Source organism: Rhamphochromis sp. 'chilingali' (genome assembly GCF_963969265.1).
Source record: "Rhamphochromis sp. 'chilingali' genome assembly, chromosome: 22".
Lineage (NCBI taxonomy): Eukaryota > Metazoa > Chordata > Actinopteri > Cichliformes > Cichlidae > Rhamphochromis > Rhamphochromis sp. 'chilingali'.
This window is the reverse complement of record NC_137950.1, coordinates 5,804,704-5,828,854: the sequence shown is the minus strand read 5'-3', so window position 1 is coordinate 5,828,854 and position 24,151 is coordinate 5,804,704. Positions and strand designations below refer to the sequence as shown.

Here is a 24,151-nt window from a genome sequence, read left to right as displayed (position 1 = left end):
CTTTTTATGTAGAAAACTGTGAATTCATGTAGACTATGTGCAAATTCTGACACACAAGTGAGCCAGATTTTAACACAAGTCACGATCAGAACCAGATCAAGTCTTGTTTTATTTGTGAGAGGATTAATTGTTTGCATGTGGGGCTTTCCTTAACAATCACACTGTTTTGTGAACACACCTGTAAATAACACCGCAGTTATTTCTGCTGCACTCTTTCACATCTACTTCCTCTATGAGCCCCCTCAAAAAAACCCAAACTAAATCACAGTTTTCCCCACAATATGCAGCTGCTCTGGTGCTCGTCATTGCTAACGTGCATGTTGATTCTCAAGAATTCTCGAATCAAGCTTTGCTAAACATCTGCGGATTTGAAACTTTGTGCATGTTCAAGGCAGAGGGTGCTGCTAGTACTCAGGCTTCTGCAAACCTTTAGGGCCACCTTTGACGGAGTGCACTTGCATGGCTGGAATCTGAATAACACAGTAATCTACTGCCCGACTGTTTGGCCCTGAATGAGCAGGGCCACCTGAGAGCCACAAACACTGGAATCAGTAAGTTGTCCTCAACTGGCTGGATAGAACTCAGAGCAATGTTTATGTGTTTATTTATTTTTTACTAATTATAAAGATGCATCATTTCCATTCTTATTCCTTGAAGTTCCTTTAGCTTTTGTCAGACATGGATACAGCTACTGCAGACCTCTTTCTGTTAAAATCTGTGTTTAATATGAAGGTGTAAACAGTCATGATGCTAACAGGTTCATCTCCATGACACTGACAGTAGTTGCACTATATTGTCTATGAATGAGGTTTTAGATCTAGCGACATCTGACGCACAACTCGGCCTTCTTAATAAAGGTAATCTATTTTTATAATTAAAAAAGTCAAGTTCTACATTTACTTCGTTAGCACACTGATACACACTTAAGTAGATATATCAAATATTAAATTTAGGCTTATACGTAAAGTTTATTAATTTCTATGAGTTACATTGAAAACTTATTCCAGCTTCTAAACTGTGACTGTGCCTGAAAGCTCAACTCTAAGGATTACAGTGTCATTTGCTGTTAGATCAGCCCTGTAGTAAAAACTCAGAAGAAAGACTCCAAAAAAAAAAAATGAAATAAAACTACAAACAGCTGGAATCAGCAGCATTTGTCTTTTATCCAACTGAGCTACTCAACATGCAGGAGATACACATTCAGAGTGATGATGATTTTTTTATTTTTATTAATTTCATTATTATTTTTAGTAGTGGAAAAGCAAAAAGGATGCCTTTTGGACTTGATGTTGGGTATTCAGAGCTGTGGGTACATCTGCCCCCAGTTCTTTGGTGGCACTCGGGAGGATTTTGTTGGTGCATGGCAGCCCTCTTCTGGCTCTGAGATATTACTGCAGCAGATAACTGTATCATGCTCAGTGACATAACATGTAAAAACATTGGATTTTCCACTCTCATAGAGTCTAGTCTTTCAGTATTTTCAGTAAAATTGGTTCTAGTCCTGTTCCTGTTTTCATTATATGAACTTTGTTTCTTATCCAGTTAGCAGATTGGAGGAGAGAGAAGCAGAGCTCAAAAAAGAGTACAATGCCCTTCATCAGAGACACACTGAGGTAAGAGTGTGAGGAGATGTTTGTATGGATGCTTTTACAGTAAGCTGTGGGGAAAAAATCTGTAATATTATTATTTTTATAACTTGCACAGCATATAAATAAAGAATAAGTGAAAACGTGCTGGGATAAGCAGCCAAGAAACTCCATATGGTTTCCATATCCTTAAGATTTGATTGGTTGATAGCTGTTTTCTGTATTTTAGTCATTTTTAAGATCAGATTATTTTGCAGTGTAATGATATTAAATATGTCTCATTATCCCAAAAAACATCAAAAGTAACAGGTTATAATCTCAGCATGACAGAATGTTTCACTGAACTAATGTGTATGTCTGTGTGTACATTTAACATATGCTGTTCTTTACCTGCATATTCAAGTTTATAAGGTTATTCATGTGCATTCATGTGTGGGGAGGACTTACCTGTGACCACACAGTGGAGTGTTTTCAAACACCGTGATAAGTAATGGATCATAAGTAACTGCACATCAAAAGTCGAGCCTTTTCTTTTTTTTCAGGAGACCATCAAGAATCAGTTTGAGTCTTAAATGGAAAAACAAATGTAACAACAAATTGTTGAGGAAAAGAAGAAAAAGAATGATTTTAAACATGAAGAATCTGACTGTAAATGAGGTTTTTGCTGAGCCTTCAGTCTGTCCCTGTCTGTTGTTCATTATTTATCACTAACTGTTGCCTCTATGTCCAAATAAACCTCTGAGGCCTCAGCAGCCAACTGCTAATCTGAATAATGTTGAACAGGGGAGATGAAAGCCTAATGAAGGCTGTCACCTACACACTGCATCAACATGGTTCTTTGTAAGGCTGACTGTCACAGCTGTGGACCCAAAGCACTTCATATTCATTAGTGCAGTTTGTATCAGTGAGATCACTTCATGTCCTAACGATCGTCTCGCTTGTATATCTTTTAGATGATCCACAGCTACATGGAGCATCTGGAGCGGACTAAACACCAACATGCAGCGATGACAGCAGAGCCCTCAGATACAGGAACATCAGTCAGGACACGGTTAGACAACCGCACTGTTTTTCTTTTTTTTTTTTTTCTCCTCTTTTCTTTTCTTGTTTCATATTATAGTTGGAGACAGTTGGGTACCTTCAATATCTGAACCAGCACAGGTACCTGAGAGTCCATATTTCACATTTGAGACTTTTTATTTATTGAAAACTTTTTACCTTCTTTACCACAGGGATGTAATAAAAAGGAAGTTCAAACAGTCAGGCTTAAAAAAACCCCCAAAATCCCAGTAGGAGATAATTGGTGTCACGGTGATGATTACCAACTTTCTCTGTTAACCCGGGCTTTCTGCTTTGGGCTCTGCACGTGCTCACCCACAAATGGGCAATGAATGCCTCCTATTACTCTGCAAAATGATCATTAGGAGTGTTGCCTACTCGAGCCACACATGTTGTAACAAGGTGATGCTGATGAAATTGTGATTTTTTTTTTATTTATTTATTTATTTTTAACATTTTCTATAAAATCTATTTTAAAAAAATAACCGTATTACGACACAGCAGCACTGTTGCAAAACAGACAAGAAGTCATTGAGATTAGTTAATATTGGTGTTTAGCAGTGAACATGAGCAGTGAAATAGCAGCTTACTATTTTAACGCTGAGTGTGTTCTCGGCGCTGCTGTTTATTTCTCAGGTGAAAGGCGTACATGAGAGTTCTGACACTTTAAACTGGATTCATTAAAAACGGTGAAGGTTACAGTCACACAGCCCACTAAAGATGTGGAAATGTAAAATGTATTTTATGTATTGGACAAGTATTGTGTGTGTGTGTGCGCGCTGTTATTCCAGTGATGTAAAAGAGACTTGGAACCAAGTACAACAGCATTTATATTTTCTGCATCATCATCTCAAACAGTGGGAGTGCACAGTTTGTGCTGCTGTAACTTTACAGCTTCATGTTAGTAAGGTCCAGCTTAACAATTTGCACATTTAAGATGATTTTTTTTTTACCCAGCAGAGAGTCTTCCTTGCACTTACAACATGCTGTAAACATGGTGAGTCCATGCTGTTAACTGTTAAGTTAAAACATTTACAAGCAGTAAACAGTCCAATTCCTGTGATAACTTATCCCGCTACAGGATTGGAAGCTATCGCTGCCTCTCTAAAAGCTTCATCATCACCATCATCCTCAAATAAGTGCAAAATTTAGCCTTTAGTCCTTCTGTGAATTTGACATTCATGCTGTCAGATGTGGTACATTCAACTTTGACAAGTGTTTGGTTGTCCAGATATTTCCTCAGATTAGACGTGTTTCCATAACCAGCTTTGCATTTTGATCTACAAACATCTGCGTCAAAATTTGAAAAGTGTAGCCATAAAAGTTGAAACACTACTTTCGACCCACCATTGTGGGAGGTGGAGTGCTAAATTATCCGCTAAATTAGTTTTTTTCCCTCTTTTCTTGACTTTGTATGATGTTATTTATAACACAACAGATATTACTGTGCTCATCATTAAGAGTACAGGGGAAGTTGTCAAATGACAGCCTCACTTGTACCCTTAATGATGGTTTTGACACCTCAGTGTATATCAATAAAAACTTTGATGACCATTTGAATAGAATCAAGGGTAGCTGCATAGGCAGAGGCTGCTCATTTCAGAAAAGAGCCTCAAAGGTTACAGCTAGTAGCTTTTCAAGAGATAAAGGGTTAATCTGGGCAGCTCGTGCACACATCTCTGTCCAGAAGCCCCACCCACCTCCTGTTCAAACTTTCTCTTTACAAAGGGCAGCCAATCAGAGAGCAGTTGGCTTAAAGTGAAGGGGCATATATACAATAAGGATTATTATGAAGAGCTAATCACACAAAGCTGCTCTAGCGGAGTCCAGGACTTAAACTATTGAGCTGAAAATGAGCAGAATAAGATGCCTACAACATCAGCATGAAGCATGTTAGCCTTGTGACATTAGCGTTTAGCTCAACCTAACATGGCTGTGCTCAAATAACTGAACATGCAACACGTTCCAGGCACAGATGCATACAGATTGCTATACTGAGCTTACATATATAATCTAAATGTAGTAATCTAATTTTATTATAACTTGGACTTGAACTTTGGACTCAAACCTGGGCTGCTGCTTTGTGGCCACACAGCCTGTAGTCACCTGAACACCCACTGAGCTAAACTGAAGGCCCCCCCCCCCCATATTTTTTTTTTTCGTCCAGCATTTTTTACTGTTGACAAAATTTAACATTAGATACCTGATGCATTCAGTGAATGCAGTTTCTCACTCACACCCTCGCATGCAGATGCACGCACTCTCTCTCTCTCTCTCTCTCTCTCTCTCTCTCTCTCTCTCTCTCTCTCTCTCTCTCTCTCTCTCTCTCTCTCTCTCTCTCTCTCTCTCTCTCTCTCTCTCTCTCTCTCTCTCACACACACACACGCTCGTTTTGATCAGTCTCCTCATTATGCAGCCAGTAAGCTGCAGCCTGAGAAGAGGCATATGGAACGAGCTGCCTCAGCATCCAAAAGGGAGAGGGAGATGGAGAGAGAGACTGAGAGGGAGGGGTGGTAGTGGGTGCTATCGCACGGAGAGAGGGAAAGCGTCAGAGTGTTCTAGACTGCACAGTGGCTGCCGTGTGGCATCTCGGCAGAGGATAGGAAGAGGAAAGGAGCAAGAAAAACAATCACCTTCCAGTGGAGTACAGTGAAACGAGAGCTGAAGCTACCAGTCTCTCTCTGCTCCGGATCATCTGCCGCGCTGCTCTAATCTCTGACTGGTGCTGAAGCCACCAGGATTACTGTTGTTGTGATTGTTGCTGACACATTGCTGCGCTTCTGACCTGCTCCCACTGTCTCTTGGTGCCTCAGCACTGAGCTGCAGAGCCCACAGCTCTGCACTCATTGGGGACTTTGACCTAGGAGGATACAACATCTTTGACTTCTGCCGTAGATGTACCCGCAGTAGTAAAACCGAAAACAGCAGAGTGCGGTTACCTGTCTCCGGCGAGGGGCCATGATTTGGGGGGGGCCATGAGCCCCGGGTGTATGCTGCTGTTTGTTTTTGGCTTTGTAGGGGGAGCGGTGGTCATCAATTCTGCTGTGCTAGTCTCTCTATCAGTGCTGCTGCTGGTTCACTACTCTGTTTCTACCGGAGGCTTACCTGCCCTGCCTTCCTTACCCTCCTTACCCAGACCCAGCAGGTACAAAATATGTTTGTTTGTGTTATGTGAGTTGCGTAGTTATGTGAAATCAGTAATTGCAGTTACAGAGTCTTTGAAACCTTGTAGTGTTGCTGCCATGTGGGTGCGTTTGTCTGACACTATCAGACTGCACTCTAAAAGTAGGTCAAAAGAGAGAGAGGGATGTGAGTGGCATGAGTCATATCTTGACTAAATCATCTTTCCCAATTTCACTTTTGAAATTGGTGGTTTTGGTGGGTGTACCGGTTGATAATAACCATCTTTTGAAAGTAAAACTGAAAACTGGCGCTGGTAAGCTTAACATGTAAAATATATTTTTCCCCCTGTTATGTTTCAAAAAACAAAAACGAGTGCCGCTCACCATCAGTGGGCCTGCGTGTGACTGCTGTGTCTATTGTTTTTTTAGGGCTGCTTTTAATCGCTGCTTGCCGGCTGCTTTATTCCCCATGGCAGCCATTGTTCTCTTCACTCTACAACAGTTGTTTTTTTGTTTTTTTTGGTCACTGTAGTGTGAAAAGCTGCTTGTGTGTATTAGCTCGATGCAGTGGAGAACGCTGTGTTACAGTTGTTGTCAAAGTTTGTGTGCATCACTTCCAGGCAGCTGAGCTGCCAGAGTTTATTTATTGAAGCTGAAGATGATTTCTTCCTAAGCTGTACATTAATAACACAGATCACAAAATGCACCTTTTCTCTGATAGAGGCTGGTAAAGTTGGTTTTGTGTGACTTGCCTGAGCCTAGTAGTTGGGAGCTAATTGAGTTTATGAGGCAACAAGTTATTTTTCTCCTCCCACCACTTCAGTGCCAAGGGAGTCTTTGCTACAACACCTCTCTGTGAAATCCCCATTCAGTTTTGTCACACACTTTGTGTTGTTTTGTCTAACTGATTACATCATGATGATCTGCTTTCACTGCACTGGAAAATGTCCATTTAATTTAGCAAGATCAAATTAAATGGAAGATTTTTTGGGGGAGTATAACAGTAACTGTTTAACAAAACAGAACAAAAAGGATTAAATTCAGTAAGAACCCATGGTTTGTATAGTATCACATAAACTACACTCATTAATGTACACGTCCTGCATTTTTCTGTGGTTCCTTTTTAATTAAGACCTCTGCTGCAAAATAAATGTAATCTTTAGCTCTGCTAGCAGTGTGACTACAATATCTCAGCAACTAATGGATTAAACATTGTAAAATTTGGTATAGATATTCATGGAGCTTATCAAATTCAGTCATGATGAACTTACTAAGCCAATTCAAGGTGGATTTGCACAAAGCGTAAAATCCTCTATCTATCATACAGACCTTGTCAGTCACTTGCCAAGGGAATAATATTCTTGGGATAAGTTGTTAACTTTAGTGATACCTTCACCTTTTTCTTTATGAGCACTATAATCAGGTCAGAATTTTAGTTTTAATTAATTAATGCTGTAGTTTAAGACCAACTACTAAATAATTATTAGCTTACAACTTGTGATTGCCAAGACAAACGTGTGCATGGATAATTCTTTGCTATGGGAATGACCAATGGCCTTTCTGTAGAGCTTGGAAGTATATTTGTAACTGCAGGTGTTGCTGTTGTGGTCAGTAGAAAGAATGCAGGCTTAAAACACTTTACTTTTTAAACTCGGAAGATATTTTTTTTATACAGTCTGTGGGAGTGACCCACAGTACCCATGTGGCAGCTAACGTCAGTGTATGTGGCTTTGTTTTTAAAGCCTCACATGCTGAGCAGCGAGACTAAAACGTAGACCCGGAGTTTTATTGTTCCGATAATGCGGCACTATTGTTTTTGTGCAAAGGTTATGCCTTTGAAAATTAAAATGATTAATGTGGACGTAGCTAAAGATTGACCTCAGAGACCAGCTCACATAAGTCTCTGAGGACATATGTAGGTAGGTATGCTGCAGCAGTTAATTTCCAGTAAGAAATAAAGAGCTTTCATTTTCTACTATGAAAGGCTTTGTTTAAATATTTAGTATTTGAACAAATAAAAACAAACTGCTGGTATTTGAAAAATATGTCTCATTCCTTTAATTTTTTTTTTATTCTGAACATCTTTTCTACCTTTTATGTATTGAAGGAAATTATTCATTTACATCTTGTTTCAGTGTTTTAATGAAAGTGTTTGGATGATTTTCACATTTTCAGTTGGGATTTTTAACGTTGGCATGGCTAATTGTAAAACATTAACAGACCAGCCCCTTAGAAAATCGTTCACTCCTTCCTAAGTTGTTCTCATCACGTTTGAGTTATCCCTCTTTCTGCGTCTCTCCGTCTCCAGGAAGGAGCGTCCAGTCTCCATGGGCCTGTTCCAACTTCCTGCAGCTGAAGGCATGACCCCTGACCTCCACAGAGAACCCGTGGACACCCCATCTGAACCATGGAGATTCAACAACCTTAGCCATCCACGGTCTAACACCAGCCTCAAGGTATGACGTAGGCAGGTCACTGTTTGCACTGTTAATTCATTCCAAAGAAAGACTTCTCTTCATATCAACAATTCCAAAGTGTAAAGTTAGCAAGCTTCCCACGGATCAGATCCATGACATCATCTCGTGTTCGCTTAAGAGTTTGTGAAGCTAAATCGAAAGCATCCATCTAGAGAGAAAGGGTTGTTCAGTGTGCCCAGAATTTTTAACAGCGCGTGCGAGAGAGAGCGAGATGGGGTGGCGTGGAGCCCAGGAAACAGGGAAAGTGGTACCATTCGGGGGCCTGCCTTTAACCTCAGGGGAGGGTAGAAAGGACAGTGTGTCTTCACATTGTTGCTGTTGGTAACCATGCTTCCAGCAAAGCTCCATCATGAATATTTATGAGCATCTAATAAGTATTCATTTGTAGTTATTACACTAGTACTGGGTCAAGAGGACATTTTAAGAGTGTGAAAGTGAAATAACATTCAGTTATCAAAGTTTTGCAATGCTGGTATATCCCAGTGTATCCTTTTTCCAACTTAGCTTTTACACAATGACACGGTTTTACACTTCACTCTTAGTCCAGCTGCACAGCAGCGCCTTTGTGTTTGGTCCTCTTAGTTGACCTTTTCAGAAGATTTAGTTAATGATCCCATTCTCCCGCCGCGTTCAGCAGCTTGTATGTGTTTGTGTGCAGATGTTTTTTTGGAAGCTTAGGAAAGAGCCACAGGCAACAGTTGAGCACTGTTCTCCCCCAATTGGCTGTACAGTGTAACTATAGCAACAATGGAGTGACGCCATTGTGCAGACTAGTAACCTGAAAGGAAATACTCCCACCGGTGCAGAGGGAGGAGAATAGGTGGACTCGGAGAGGGAAGAGGGATTATGTTAGAGGAAACTGTAGCATGGATATAATTTAATTCTCTAATACTGTCTGCGAACGCCTCTTTATTCCTTTTGTGTTTGTCAAGATGACAGAGGGATCTGGATGATGGCGTTATTGTCCTGATTGATTCTTTTGCATCAGCACTGTCCTATTTATGGGATAGAGGTCTCCGGCATTAGAGGATCAAAACAATTGAGGCTTAGAAAATCGAAATGCCTCTGCTAAGTGCTCGTGAACTTTAGAGGACGAACGTAATACTTGAAAGTTTTGATTTGATTGACTTTTATAGAGAGATTTCGGCAAAGCGGTGACCTTTACTGCCAAAGGAAGCCTTGAACAGGACTCACTGCTATGTTTCATAAGTTCAGGCCTTTCCCACACTTTTCCTGTTGTTGGCTTTTGAGCTTTTCATCTTCCTTAGAGTGGTTTCACATTAGCGTGGCCACTATATAGCAGTAAAACTACATAGTGTGTTTAGTGAATAATTCATTTCCAATGTTTCTCAGCTTGAAGAACTGTTTTCTCCAGTCACAGTGGAAGGTGAAAGTTCACCACAGAATGTTCCCAATGTGGATGTTGATCAGGACCAGGTAGAAACTATAGCCTGTGCATCTACCAGGCTAATGTAGTTCTGTGCCTGCAAACCACCTGTCTTAGGTGGTTTGCAGGTTTTGCACTGTGTGTGTTTGTGTGTTTTAATATTTGCTCATGCTAAAAACTAAAAATACTTTGTCCCAGTGATAATGCACGATGCTTGCCTAGCAACAGAGTGTTTTAGCAGTATCAGAAGGGGAAGTGCCTCTTTGCCTCTTTTTTTATTAAATGAACTAGAAACAATAATTCAGGTTTAATGACATTTTAAAAGATTTGTGAAGTTGAGCTGTTTGGGGCCTGCATCCCAGATTGAGGGAAACTTAAACCTGTTTAAATGTGGAATGATTCTTTGAGGCGGAATGGACTCTGCACCAGACCTGTAACAGTGCACCACTCCTGGCATTGAGGATCCTAGAAAACTGATCAAGAAGCTGGTAATCAAGTGATCCAGTTAATTAGCAGATAACTACATGCGGCATCCACTAAACTTGGATTGATGTCCTTTATAGACTTTTAGTAATTACAGCAGCAAAAAATGCCTTGTAGCGGAATATACAGTGTAAACTGAAGCCTGTCGGAGGTGAGGTCAGATAAGTAACTGAAAATCAGTCAAAAGTGACGTTTCTTATTTCTTATATCGGAATAATCCTGCCCATGTCGGGCACAGTTTCGACTGGAAAGCTCGAGCAGCTTGTGCCAAAATAAAAATGTGTTTTCTGTCATTGAGATACATTTTTGGTTTTTAGTAAAGATGACATCAAACAAGATGATGAAAACTGCAGGATGGAGTAGTTTCAACGACACTTGGAGCACAGTCATAATACAGAGGAAAAAAGTAGTTTGGCGTATTTGCAGTACAAGCCTAGTGAAGTACAGTGGGGGAAATAATTATTTGCTATCCTGCTGAATTTGTAAGTATGTTCACTTAAAGTCTGTTTTTCTGTTAATTTCATTTTAATGGAGCGTGAGAAAGAGAGAGAACATGAACCACAAATAAAAAACAAACAAACCCCAAAATCAAATTACACAAGTCATAAAAAGATTTGCATGTCATTAAGTGAAATAAGTATTTAATCCCAAAGCAAAACATGACAGTACTTGGTGGAGAAATCCTGTTTGGCGTGCACTTTGAACAGTAAGACATTTCTTGTAGTTGGTCACCAGGTTTTCGCACATCTCCGTAACGAGTTTGGCCCACTCGTCTTTACAGAAACTCTTTAAATCTGCTGCTTGGCGACTCGAAGCTTCAGCTCCGTCCACAGATTTTTATGGCAGGATTGAGGTCTGGAAACTGGCTCGGCCACTCCATAATCTTACTCTTCTTGTTTTTTAGACACTATTTGATGCCTTGTTCATCTATGGTTTTGTAATATTTTAGCTTTAATTGAATAAAGGGTTTGTTTAGCATGTTGCATTCTGGGTTGGGTTTTTGTGTGTATCCGTGTGTTTAGCTGCATGGTAAAATGTTCCCATTTTAACATGGTTAACACATAATGTTCTGTTTGAATGGAGGAAATGTAGATTCTCCTTACTGATGATGTCCTAGTGGAACTACAATTGAATGACAGTCATTTTTATGTGAACTTTGCTTGGCTTTGTTATGAATGCAGTGAGGTGCACATAACCTACTTTTTACAATTGATAAGGAGTGAATTTTAAAGTTTTAAAGACTTCCTGAGGCTCATAGTTTTATTTTTTGCTACCTCGTATCTTCTGATTGCTGTTTTCCTCCTTCACCTTAAGGATGAACTGTCCCAACTGAACTGTGGGAGTTCCAGGTCCAACACGCAAACCAACCAGGGAAGCGTCTCTAAAAACGGAACACCTGTGTCTTTACAAGATGGAGGGTCCAAATCCACCACTCCCTCGCTGGGGGGTGCCTCTAAATCAAACACCCCCACATCTAACTACAGCAATAATTCTCAGTCCACCACACCACTGTCTCCTTTTGATGGTGGTTCCACTGGCATGAGTCCCATGTCTAGTCTTGGGAGAGGGTCTGCTTCTGATGTTGCCATGGAGTCTGTGGACACCCCCTTAAAGGACCAGGAAACTTCAGATGGCCACAACAAAAACCTGGACCGGAGCAGTGGAAAGCCAGAGAGCAATAAGAACATAGCAGCGGTGCAGGAAGGACAGCAGAAGGGTCCTGAGTCTGATACTACACCTCTTAAAGAGGATGGTCAGTGCTTCTCTTATCACAGCTTCTCTGTTGCGGTAACATGACTGCACTCCCTTGTAATTGTTCTCAGTTAAGACTGTGCCAGTATTAAATCTGTGCTGGTTATAGATGGAGCAGATAGCCTGGAGAAGTCTGAGGTGCAGGCTATCATAGAGTCCACCCCTGAGCTGGACATGGACCTCGCTGGCTGCAGAGGAACAAGGTACAGCAGTAACCTAAGAGCATAAGCAATAATTATGTTTATCAATGAATAATATGAAGTTATATGTATTCATCAGTTTATCTGTGAGCTTTTACATAACTATTAAAATATATATATACAATTACACTCATGTCCATCATATTCATTGTAACCTCGCTAATGAGCCTCACCTTATCAGTCCGCTTTATTGCTGATAAAAGTGCTAAAGTATTGCAAAATCACGCATTCTTCTTCATGATAATAATCCTTTTCTCCCTTTCCTCTGTGTCCCACCTGTCCTTTCAGCACACCAACTAAAGGTGGCGTAGAGAATCTAGCATTCGACCGCAACACCGACTCTCTGTTTGAGGAGCTGTCGTCTGCAGGAAATGACCTCATAGGAGATGTGGATGAAGGAGCTGACCTGCTGGGTAAGAAGTCTCACTCTGTCAGGAGTAACGATGTAGCCTCAGTCTTTAATTTTACTACCAATTTTACCCTCCTCTCGTATTCTCTGAATTGTCTTTTCTTTGGCTGTCGGGCATTATCATCTATACAGATGAGTTTTCTGGTGTGTGTCAGTGAATTTCTCTCTCTATTAACTAGCTCATCGATTTCCTCATTTGTGTGTATAATGTGTCCCCTCTGTGACGTTTCTTTCCTGGATAGGCTGAGTAAATTATAGTGCCTCTGCTGTGCTGTGAAGAGCCGTGATGTTATAAATTAGACGTGTTAAAACGAGAGCACTTAACCTACTTGCAGAGTCTCATAAAGCGCTTTCTTATTCCCCTTTGCATGACTCTCAGACTACAACTTTTTAGGTAAGACTGAGAGAGTTAGTGTGTAGGATAGACATACACATGTAAGAACTTAAAAATACTAAACAATATAGAATAAAAAAAATAGGTGTCAGTAAGATTTTGATTGATATTTTGATTTAATATCGGTCTCTGATCATTTTCAGGTATGGGGCGAGAAGTTGAACACCTTATCCATGAGAACACCCAGCTGCTAGAGACCAAGTGAGTAATCACTGAAAAGTTTTGGAGGCGAGCTGTTCAAGCTGTGCCAGTTTAGTACACAAGTATTTTATTTCAATGGTAACCAATGCAGACTATTAAGAGCAGCAGAAATAAGTGTATCCCAGAGTGCTGCAAACCTGCCAGCTGCCACAGGGCGAGAGGCGCCTGGACAGGTGAGCCGCTGTGGTTGTCTGCAGACAGACAATCACTCACACTCAAACCTGCGGTTAATTTAGAAGCACTAATGAGCCTACAACAGTGCAGTTATAATACAGTGTGAGGACTCAGTTACAGCCCACAGTTTGGACCTTTTGTACTCACAGCTTCTGACACCAGTGAGTACAGACATGTCATAAACTGACACTGTGCCTCGCTAGTTAAAGCCAGATAAGTATTTATTTATTTCTAAAGACATAAGAGGGTCTTATTTTGTCACAAGCTGTTAATAAATCTGTGGTCCAATATGTCACTGTGCGTGCACCAGGAGGCACAATGTGGCTGCAGATGAATTTATGGTCATGCAGAGAGTGTGTTCGCTGTCCGCCTGTCTGTCTGCAGTGAGTTATGGTTTGGTTACAGCTGGTCTGTGGGCTTTTCTTGCTCGTGTTATTGTTGGTCCGTGAGCCACCTGCAAAAAAGAGCGGAGTTGTAACATGCAAAGCACTGAAGTGAAACAGCAGCAGAGCAACAGCTGAAAGTGTTAAAAACAATGAAAATCGTCCTCTGCAGCCACTGTCTCTGCTTTTCATGCTTTATTTTTGGATCTTTGAGGTACGTGTTTCTCCCATTCCCGATGAACTGTGCTATTACTCCCTGCTCTACTTTGGCACCAGTTAGCATTTGACAGATGCATACATGATTCATCATCTGCCTTCCAGCGGCAGTCAGGATCTCTCTCCTGCACTCTCTCCAACCGAAAAGAGTATACGGATGGACACGTATGCGGGACCATAAATTCCACTTTACTTCATTTTAAAAATGGCTGATGGGTGGAGTCATGTTTCCACCTTTAAAATAACCAGCTGGGCATTTTTTGACTCTACTTGATAGACTTTTACCACAGAGTTAAAATTGGTCAGTTTATGGATAAATGAATATAGAAATAACCAATATTGAGGAACAGAGTAATGGTGCCCCCTTGTGTTTAAAATTGATATTACAGCAGATTGTGTGTTTTTCTGCATATGTATTACTTTTCAGAAATGCTTTGAATGTGGTGAAGAATGACCTGATATCTCGTGTGGATGAGCTGTCGTGTGAGAAGGAGGTACTGCAAGGAGAGCTGAATGCTGTCACACATGCTAAGACCAAACTGGAGGAAAAAAACAAAGAATTAGAGGAAGAACTTAAAAAGTGAGTCGGCTTCAAAACACAATGTATAAATGAATTGCCCACCAGTCGAGGGTCTGCACTTTTACAGTTCTGACAGACTGAGTGTGTACTTTGTTACTCTGTCGCAGAGTTCGAGCAGAGCTGGACGAAGCCAAACAGAAGGTCAAGAATGACAATGAGGATGATGTGAGTCCTTGGCGCTTGTTATTTCTGCTTGTTGCATTCGTATATAAGTCTGAGCAGCGTAGAATGTCGAGGTATTTGACTTGCTATAAGTATCGGTTATCTTTAAGTAAAGATTGGTCTCCTGCCTGCAGAGTGATGTGCCTACAGCACAGAGGAAGCGCTTCACCAGGGTGGAGATGGCCAGAGTGCTGATGGAGAGGAACCAGTACAAGGAGAGACTCATGGAGCTGCAGGAGGCCGTCAGATGGACGGAGATGATCCGGTAACATGATCATCTGAGTCCATATATAAATGTTCTTCTGCACACAGTAAAATATATGCTAAGACAGAAAGTTTGTTAGAAATTGTTAGAATTTTTTGTTTGTTTTTTTTCTTTCAGGGCTTCAAAGGAGAACCCAACTCTTCCAGAGAAAAAGAAGTCCAGCCTCTGGCAGTTGTAAGCTCAAGTGTTTTTATGTTTTTGTTTTTTTTTAACTTGAGGACTTAAATCACAACTACCATGATTGTTGATATTTATTGCTCTTCTTCTGTATTCCATGTTTGAATGGTTTCTCCAGGATGTAGGTAAATCTGACATGATAAACATAACTGACCATTGAAGCTCTCATCTTATAACAAACCCCTAACAGAGGAGAGGAATCCAGAGAGCAGTGCCTCTGCTTTCAGTTCTCAGACCAGTCGTAGATTCTTGATTACGTTTTAAAACTGGTTGTAAAAATCAACCTCAGAAGCTTCCGAGGCTGCTGTTCTTCTCCTTTGTTAGAGTCCATAAGGATTGAGTTTGGTTTGAGGCTGGGCACTATTTGAAGCAGTTCTTTGGGACTGGAATAACTGCACTTATAAAACCGTATCTGACAAATGTGCATCTCTGCCTTTTTCCTGTGTGTCCCTCTATTCTGCCTGATGTTGTGACGTCTGTGTGCAGGAGGTGTGTTGGGAGGGTTGGTGTAGAGTGGGGAGGGAACTCAGAAATATGGGTGGAGTGTTTTGGTTGAAACAGTTAAAGATATAATAGATTTAATAGAATCTAACACCACATTTAAAAAATAAAAAATTAAAGTAGCTTTGCATGATTTACAGTTTAAAGCGATTCTTATTTATCTGGTACTGTGCCACTGTGTGTAACGAGCACTTTTAGCTCCCTTCTCCATCCATTTAAGCCAGCTTTCTCCTGATTGGCTGTCCCTTACAGACAAAGGATATAAATAGCAGTTGGAGCTGGTGTGCTCACAGTGGGCAGTTTTCCAGAGATGACCATATTAGGGTTTTCCAGTCTCTCTGACAAAAGTCCAAAAGTAGAAAAGAAAACAGTCTGAAAGGAAGAATTTAGAGCAGTGGGAGGCCTCAGCTTCAGCCTCAGAGGATTTGCTTGCACATTCATTAATTATATATATCATATATACACTAAGGAAAAGCATAATTGGTCCACTTTAATTGACAGATATTTTCTTATGTTAATTAGAAAAATGGTAAAAATGTATTGCTGTATGTAGATAGCTAAAAAGCTTGTTTGCTTACTGTAGAGGAGTTGTGGGAATGTGAAGTTGTTTTTGGTCAGGCCTGTTCTGCTCTGTGTTGACTAACATCCTAGTCGGTGCTCAGTATTAACCCCGCACTCCCTGCTCTCCAGCATTCTGGATTTACAGGTGCTCTGATGCTTTTCTGTTTAGAAGACGAATTAATTCCCTGGTTTGAATGAAAGCTAGCATGGCGTGTTGGCACTGGGAGAGGAACCTTTTTTATTCTTAAACCCTACCTGTGTTGCTGGAGCTACTGCTTTTGTGTCCGCCCCTCTATATGTTTGTCTGTTTGCTTTGTTTCCCTCCTTCCCCCCTTTTTCCCTTTCCACTTCCCTGCCCTTACACCTCCAGTTTCAGCCGTTTGTTCAGCTCGTCGGGCGGAGGAGCCAAGAAGCCGGCAGCGGAGGCCCCAGTAAACGTCAAGTACAACGCACCCACCTCTCAGATTCAGCCGTCCGTCAAGAAGAAGAGCAGCACCCTGCAGCAGCTGCCCAGTGACAAGAGCAAAGCCTTTGACTTCCTCAATGAGGAGTAAGTCAGAAAACACACACACTGTTAGTCGTGTTTCCTGAGATTACTTTTGGAGCACTGACCAAAGATCACAAACATCCCACTCATATTCATTGTTAATTTTTCCAAATATTTTCTTCAGTGATAAATTCTTTGATCCAAGTGTCCAAAAGTATTCAGCTTGTTTTAGCTTTGCTATTGAACTTTTACACTAGGAAATAAAAATCCCACTTCAAATGTTCCATTCATCCATGGTCTTCCACTTCAGGGTTGCCTATCCCAGCTGTCGTAGGGCGAGAGGCGGGGTAGACCCTGGACAGGTCGCCAGTCTGTCGCAGGGCTAACACATAAAGACAGACGATCATTCACACTCACATTCACACTTATGGTTAATTTAGAATCACCAGTTAACCCAACCCCACTAACTGCATGTCTATGGACTGTGGGAGGAAACCAGAGTACCCGGAAAGAACCCACACGAACATGAGGAGAACATGCAAGAAAGGCTCTGGCCACGTGGTGCTGAACCCAGAACCTTCTTGCTGTGAAGCAGCACTGCTAACCACCGCGTCACCTCGCTGCCCTTCAACACACATTTGATAAATTAAACATTTAGGCTGTCAAGATTTGAGCTCTGGTCAGTGCAGCCACAGAAACACATGTGAGTTGAGGAGAAGTGAGACAAGTTGAGAATGTGCAGGAAGACACAATGGACAACAAATCAGTAATTAAATCAACGAGTAAGTCATCAGTGTTTCAGCAGTTTCCTGTACCTCGCTCAAAATCATAGCAGCCTACCTGCACCTCAGTCTGACTTAGTTTGCATGTTTGTTGTGAGAAGCGGATGCCCTGATCTGTAGTCACCTTTCTTTAGTCAACCATAAACTGTGTAGAGGAGCTGAGGCGGTAGTATAGTGGCTACTGACATGAAAGAAGGCAAATCTTCAGTTGAAGAGGAAAAAAGAAAAATAATCAATGAAAAATGTTCTTTTCTTTTATTTAGCCTTTAGTCATCTATGAGTTCAATAATTTCTCATGACTTTTCTTGTCCGCTGTCTCTGAACTTCATTCAGTGGCTGTGGCCGTATGAAGCAGGGGAAGAGGAGCAAAGTTTAGCGCAGAAGAGAGATGGGGAAATGCAACATGGAGTCGAGTTAATAGCGGCTCTTTTGTCCCGCAGAGCGCCAGCTGATAGTGTGGTATCCAGGCGAGAACAGAAGAGGGCTCAATACCAGCAGGTCAAAGCCCACGTCCAGAAGGAGGATGGCAGACTGCAGGCGTACGGCTGGAGCCTCCCTAAGAAGTACAAAGTAAGGAAAGGAGAATATTAATTGTACCAAAGGGAAGTTCACACTAGAACAAAGCGTTAAATGCAGTGACTGTTTGTGTGTTTGGCTTTTCAGGCTAACGGTGGTCAGGCAGAGAGCAAGATGAAGAGTCTACCTGTTCCTGTCTTCCTCAGACCGCTAGATGAGAAAGATGCTTCTATGAAGGTTTTAAAGATTTGGTTCACAACAGGAAATATGAACATTTTGAGACTTTTGTCTCAGTAGTGTGGTGTAAATTATTAGCTTATTATTCATATGTCTGACTGCTGTATCTGTGTGTCTGTGCTTCAGCTGTGGTGTGCTACCTGTGTGAATCTTTCTGGAGGTAAAACCAGAGATGGAGGTTCAATAGTCGGGGCCAGTGTGTTTTATAGTGACGTGTCAGGACCAGAGAGCCCGAAAAAGAAGGTTGGATCTCAGAGCAGTCTGGATAAGCTGGATCAAGAACTCAGGGTACATACGCACACACTTTGATGTGATCTTTGACCTAAAATGCTGATTTCCAAATTTGTATTTTTTTTTATTCTTTGATTCTATTAAAGTAACTTTGTTCAAATTAATCTTTATTTGAATTCCGATGGGTCTTGCTGTTGTCTTTTGGAAACTAAAGGTTTGTTAATAAGTAATTTATTTTCCGCTTCTCTGTTTTTGTGGATCCAGGACCAGCAGAAAGAGCAGCGGCACCAGGAGGAGTTGTCGTCACTCGTGTGGATTTGCACCACCACCAAGTCTACTACTAAAGCTGTCGTCATTGATGCCAACCAGCCTGGGAACATCCTGGAGGGCTTCTTTGTTTGTAACTCTCACATCCTCTGCATCGCAAGCGTGCCAGGTCAGTTAATCAGTGTATTTGTATCCCACAGTTGGAGACGTTTTTTCTTTTGTCCTTTTTGTGGAGATAACTCACTTGGCATTCACTGGCCTGCAGAAAACGCACATCAGTTATAAAGAACAGCACGATTTCTCTATTAATTTTCTTCAGGTGCAAGAGAGACAGACTACCCAGCTGGAGAAGAAGTGCCTCCAAACTCTGAGGTGGGACCGGTGGGAGATGGCAACTCTTCAGCAACCAGTACCAGCTCAACAGGTGGCGACAGCGTGCTGGGAGGCATCACAGTGGTGGGCTGTGAAGCTGAGGGAGTAACAGCTGTTCCTCAGACAGCAGGAAAAGATGGAGAAGCCGGTAAGAGCTTTCGGGATCACTGCAAAGGAGTCTTCTTCTGATACATTTGCAAAAATAAAACTACTGTGCTTCTGCATGATTGGTTTCCCCAGAATCCAGACCAGCGGAAGAAGCCACAGAGGCGACAGAGACCAGTGCAGAATCTGCTGACCAACGAGAAAGCCTGCGGGAAATCTACACTGAGCACGTCTTCACAGATCCACTGGGAGCACAGCACAAAGTAGAGACGCCAGCCAACTACTCTCAGAGGTAACATCAAGAGGCAAAGTGGTGTTGTGATCCAGTCTTGCTAATAAAAGCTTCACTTTGTTTCAGAGCCATAAACAAACCACAGAGCAGCAACAATAGCTTGCTGTAAACCATTTACTGTATCGTGAGCTGCATGTAAACATTAGTGAACGATTACTGCAGTGCACCAGAGCTTCAGGTCAGGCTCTGTTTCTGCATCACTCATCGACTGTGTGCCTTTTACCTTGAAACGTGATCTATACTGAATTATATACTGTCTGATCTGCATGTTTAATGGCTGCATATCCGGCACGCACTTTATTCCTTTGTTAATCAGCTAATGTGCAAAGAAGAACTTTGAAAGATCTTCAGCAAACTTGGAGAACTATTGCTCCGGACCCTTTGAAATCTGGCTGCTTTTTGAGAGCAAAAGGGAAAGAAATGTGGGACGATTTGAGACTTTTGCTCAGTCCTGTATCTTAATCCCCAGTGCATCGCAGTGAAGCATTTAATCCATTATTCCTTGAAAAGAAAGTTGGTAAAATCAGTCCAAGATTTTTATTTGTCTCCTTTTGATTGAAGCGGCGTGACTAATCCACTCACTTTTTAAGTTTAAGACTCACAGTGACAGACGACAAACAGGACTCATTTAGAAAACTTTGTCCTTTTGGTGATCAAGCATAACGACGATAACTGACTTTTTGCTCTTTTGAAGTACAACAAACACACACAATCAGTCCTTCTTGGACACTCGGGTCCAAACACATAAGATTAAAGTGTCCCAGTGCAGACGTCTGATGTAAACACTGTATTTACTGTGTTCTCTGACGAGCAGGGAGAGCGATCTGCTGAAGGATGGCGTGAGCTTGAACCCCAGCGCAGAGGAGCAGGACCTGATGAGAGAAGAGGCTCAGAAAATGAGCAGTGTTCTTCCCACTATGTGGCTGGGCGCACAGAATGGATAGTGAGATTTTTTTCATTTTTCTTTCACTCAGCACTTTTGTAAGTGACTGAATTTAAAAACAGAAAAAAAACCTCTGTCTAAATCGATGCACCTGCTGTGATTCCAGTGTGTACGTGCACTCCTCCGTGGCTCAGTGGAAGAAGTGTCTTCACTCTATAAAGCTGAAGGACTCTGTGCTCGGCATAGTGTAAGTGCATTCAGACAGGTGGCAGCTGGAGTTTATTTCCTTCCTATTTGCCTGTTTAAACATGTAATTCTCACACATTTCCTCCCACAGACACGTGAAAGGGCGTGTGCTAGTCGGCCTCTCTGATGGCACGTTAGCCATTTTCCACAGAGGTGTAGGTGAGAGAGTTGAGCTGTTGCCACTTCCTTCTTTAACGTGTGTACACATTATCCAGCTGTCTAACTTGAGTTTATTTTGTAAGATGGACAGTGGGACCTGACAAACTACCATCTGTTAGACTTGGGGAGGCCTCACCACTCCATCCGCTGCATGACAGTAGTGCATGATAAGGTGTGGTGTGGCTTCAGGAACAAGATCTATGTGGTGCAACCTAAAGCCATGAAGATAGAGGTACAGTAACCTCGTGGTAATGATTAGCACTTCTGAAATATTCCCTTTGCTTCATGTCTAAACTGCTAATGTCTTTGTACACTGCAGAAATCATTTGATGCCCACCCTCGTAAGGACAGTCAGGTACGTCTGCTGGCCTGGGACGGCGACGGTATCTGGGTGTCCATCAGACTCGACTCCACCCTCAGGCTGTTCCACGCTCACACCTACCAGCACCTCCAGGATGTCGACATCGAGCCCTATGTCAGCAAAATGTTGGGTCAGTTCTACAATCGTCCGTCTTGACAACAGCAGCATGTTTTGAAAATGCAGAGATAAAAGTTTTGTCTGTGTTCCAGGCACGGGCAAACTGGGCTTCTCATTTGTCAGAATCACGGCTCTGATGGTGTCGTGTAACCGTCTGTGGATCGGAACTGGCAATGGCGTTATCATCTCCATTCCTCTGACAGAGGGTGAGTCTGAGCTGGATCTGTTTAGTTCTTTTCTAACCTCTTAGTTGAGACTTTGGTTATGCTTATTTGTTCTGTATGTGTTGCTGCCTTTATGTGTGATCTCTGAATGAGCTGTTGCAGTGTAGTAATGACATTATGTTGCTTAATAGTTGATTCACTCCTGCTCGATCATTAGCAGCCAGCAAGGTTACCAAGGCAGCAGGTAACCAACCAGGAAGTGCAGTCCGTGTTTATGGTGACGACAGTGGCGACAAAGTCACAGCAGGGACGTTTGTTCCATACTGCTCCATGGCTCACGCTCAGCTCTCTTTCCATGGTCACCGTGATGCTGTCAAGTTCTTCACAGCTGTTCCAGGTGAGCAAGCAGAAATGGACTAAACAAACTGCAGAAGCCCAAATCCTCTGCTCTAAACCACTCACAACCTGAGGGTTTAGTTTAGTTGAACAATGTGATTAATGGTGTCAAATCGTTGTTAAATAGACATGTGATATTACGGCAGTCTTTATTTACTGCAGAGTTACATTTTCTCCAAAGCTGTTCTTGGTTAGAGGAAAGAGCGGCAAGTCAACTAATCCCCCAAAACTGGAAAATTAATAAGTAAATCTCCACTTCACAGAGTAGGATACACCCAGAACTGACCAAGGAGATAATATATCTCATCTAGCCTGCTAACAACCAGGAGGGACCAGAAACCTGATGGAAAAAGATACAATAAAATAGTTACAGAATATAGAAAAAAGCAAAATATAGGGAGTTTAATCATTAAAATCTAACAAATGAAAGTATTGTGGTATGAGATTGTAAAGATTCAATGAGGAAAAGTGAAAGGACTCTAGATCCCTCCCAAACACAAGGCAGAAGGGCCCTTACCGCGTCGCGGCTGCCAGTGACGACACCTGCGGCTCTTTCTTTGAGGGGCCTCCCTTCAAGTTCAAGTTCACATTACGGACCGCAGCCAGTCTGTCAACAACGTGTTAGCGCGGTTAACTCATTAACGCGTTCGCTCCGTGAAGCCCCACGCACGGGGCGATCCGCGCTAACTTGCTAACGGAGATTTGCCGGGTTAATGCAGTTATGGCGTTAACGTCATTTTAACGAGATTAACGCTGACAGCACTAATTAAATGATGACAAAACAAGTGATGCAAACCTCGGCTTTCGGTCCTTGCTCGTGTTTGTTTCTTAACTCTGCATTAAAACTGAGTAGGCATAAAATCCAATGCTTTAGCACAACAACTCGGTCCTTTATTGACTAGTAATAAAGGGAAGGCAATGCTTCGTTATAGTTCCTGTCATTCTCAAACAGCTGACTAACTAGTGAGCTGAAATCTGACTGGGTGTAATTCTGGTAATTAACAAGGGCTAAATGTGAAAACTAGAAAAAAGTGGCTGAGCAGATGCGATCTGGAGTTTGTCCCTCTGTGCTTTCAGGTCACGCAGCTGCATCTGCATCGTGTGCAGGAGAAGCAGCTGGCGACAAGGCAGCAGATGCCACAACTCAGGAAGGAACTAAGTGTATGCTGGTGATGAGCGGAGGCGAAGGCTACATCGACTTCAGAATGGGTGAGTTTATTGCATGACGTGCTTACAGACCAGGCGGTAACGGCGCAGTGGTTGTAGAGGAGAACATGACGACTTGTGTGTCTGCAGGCGATGAGGACGGAGAGATGGAGGAGGCGGAGGACGCCCCCATCAAACTTCAGCCTAAAGCCGAGCGCAGCCACCTTATCGTTTGGCAGGTGACTCAGGACTGAGCTCTCGAGGCCTGATTTGCCTTTTCTCTCAAACCACGGAGTCGTCGAGGTGGGCGAGGCTTCTCTACGAGTTTAATCAGCACTTTCTTTTCTTCCTCAGTCCTGGACAGAAAGAGTAAAACAAGCAAAAACTGCTCTGAGCTCCTCCTCAACGTTAACCTTGATGCATGTTGTTTTATTATTGTTTTCTTTCTTTTTCTTTTTAATTTCATGGATTTGAAATGTAATCTGTTATAATGCCTCTTTTAAATATTATTTAATGTAAAGCGGTTGTTGAGGACAGAAGAATTACTTTTGATTTGTTGTATTTGACATTTCCAGGTTCCCTTCATTCAGTCCAGTTACTGTGTGCCCATGCTGGACTTGGCATATGTAAAATCGGTCAATGAAGACACAACAGAAAGTGGCCACATAATAGTGTAAAATGGAAAGCCTTCATTTGATAACTTTGCTTTTGAAAGTCTTTAGGTCAAATGCAATACACCACATATCAAGCTGGTTTGTGTCTGTTTTGTTTATCTATCCTAATAATCAATTTGCAGTAATGGTAGCCCAGTTTGTGCCTCGTGTGTTGCCGCTACATTCAGGCCACAGATCTGCACCACGCTGCAGAACCGAGCCCTGGAAAAAAAGAGCCCATGTGGAAGCACCAAAGATTGTAGTTCTTCTAATGGCCACTAGAGGTGCCACAGACTTCCATGTTATTATTCCCAACTTCACCCATGAGAATAACTTCGAAGCCTGTACAGCTAATTAGTCCGTTCAACACAAACACATACAATCAGTGTTTCTTTGTTTGTTGTTTTTTTTAAATATGCAACTTATAATTCTGGACTCTGCTGAATGAGGAATGTGAGCAATCAGGCTGCTGAGTTTTACATTCTCAAATTTCGAGTCACTGAAATGAACTTCTGCATCATGTTTGTGCTGTTTGTCCTTCCAATTTTATCAGACAAATAATTTCATGCTGTGAGGTACAGGCTGTTTCTGCTTTGGTTTTGGTGAAATTCTAGCATTTGATTAGTCTTACTGTAGTGTCTGTAGTTA

The 24,151-nt window shown here is 41.9% G+C and overlaps 1 protein-coding gene across 4 annotated transcripts in view; it reads left to right on the top strand.

Annotated features, from left to right (window-relative positions):
- Positions 1 to 23,603, top strand: part of spag9b (sperm associated antigen 9b) — a 37,697-nt gene extending 14,094 nt beyond the window's left edge. Inside the window, exons 3-29 of one of the 4 annotated variants that reach the window (XM_080872948.1) lie at positions 1,543 to 1,613; positions 2,540 to 2,637; positions 8,076 to 8,223; positions 11,429 to 11,867; positions 11,976 to 12,069; positions 12,355 to 12,479; positions 13,013 to 13,070; positions 14,271 to 14,423; positions 14,531 to 14,588; positions 14,720 to 14,850; positions 14,968 to 15,024; positions 16,460 to 16,639; positions 17,799 to 17,928; positions 18,022 to 18,111; positions 18,238 to 18,399; positions 18,607 to 18,778; positions 18,929 to 19,129; positions 19,222 to 19,378; positions 20,193 to 20,321; positions 20,428 to 20,508; positions 20,599 to 20,666; positions 20,750 to 20,898; positions 20,986 to 21,157; positions 21,237 to 21,350; positions 21,529 to 21,705; positions 22,782 to 22,913; positions 23,001 to 23,603. In XM_080872948.1, the coding sequence (XP_080729074.1) occupies positions 1,543 to 1,613; positions 2,540 to 2,637; positions 8,076 to 8,223; positions 11,429 to 11,867; positions 11,976 to 12,069; positions 12,355 to 12,479; positions 13,013 to 13,070; positions 14,271 to 14,423; positions 14,531 to 14,588; positions 14,720 to 14,850; positions 14,968 to 15,024; positions 16,460 to 16,639; positions 17,799 to 17,928; positions 18,022 to 18,111; positions 18,238 to 18,399; positions 18,607 to 18,778; positions 18,929 to 19,129; positions 19,222 to 19,378; positions 20,193 to 20,321; positions 20,428 to 20,508; positions 20,599 to 20,666; positions 20,750 to 20,898; positions 20,986 to 21,157; positions 21,237 to 21,350; positions 21,529 to 21,705; positions 22,782 to 22,913; positions 23,001 to 23,104 (3,650 nt within the window). In that variant the 3' untranslated portion in view covers positions 23,105 to 23,603. Of the gene's footprint in view, positions 1 to 1,542; positions 1,614 to 2,539; positions 2,638 to 8,075; positions 8,224 to 11,428; positions 11,868 to 11,975; positions 12,070 to 12,354; positions 12,480 to 13,012; positions 13,071 to 14,270; positions 14,424 to 14,530; positions 14,589 to 14,719; positions 14,851 to 14,967; positions 15,025 to 16,459; positions 16,640 to 17,798; positions 17,929 to 18,021; positions 18,112 to 18,237; positions 18,400 to 18,606; positions 18,779 to 18,928; positions 19,130 to 19,221; positions 19,379 to 20,192; positions 20,322 to 20,427; positions 20,509 to 20,598; positions 20,667 to 20,749; positions 20,899 to 20,985; positions 21,158 to 21,236; positions 21,351 to 21,525; positions 21,706 to 22,781; positions 22,914 to 23,000 lie in introns of all 4 variants that reach the window. The other 3 variants (XM_080872946.1, XM_080872947.1, XM_080872945.1) reach the window with 3 other exon arrangements.
- The last annotated feature ends 548 nt before the right edge of the window (positions 23,604 to 24,151 follow it).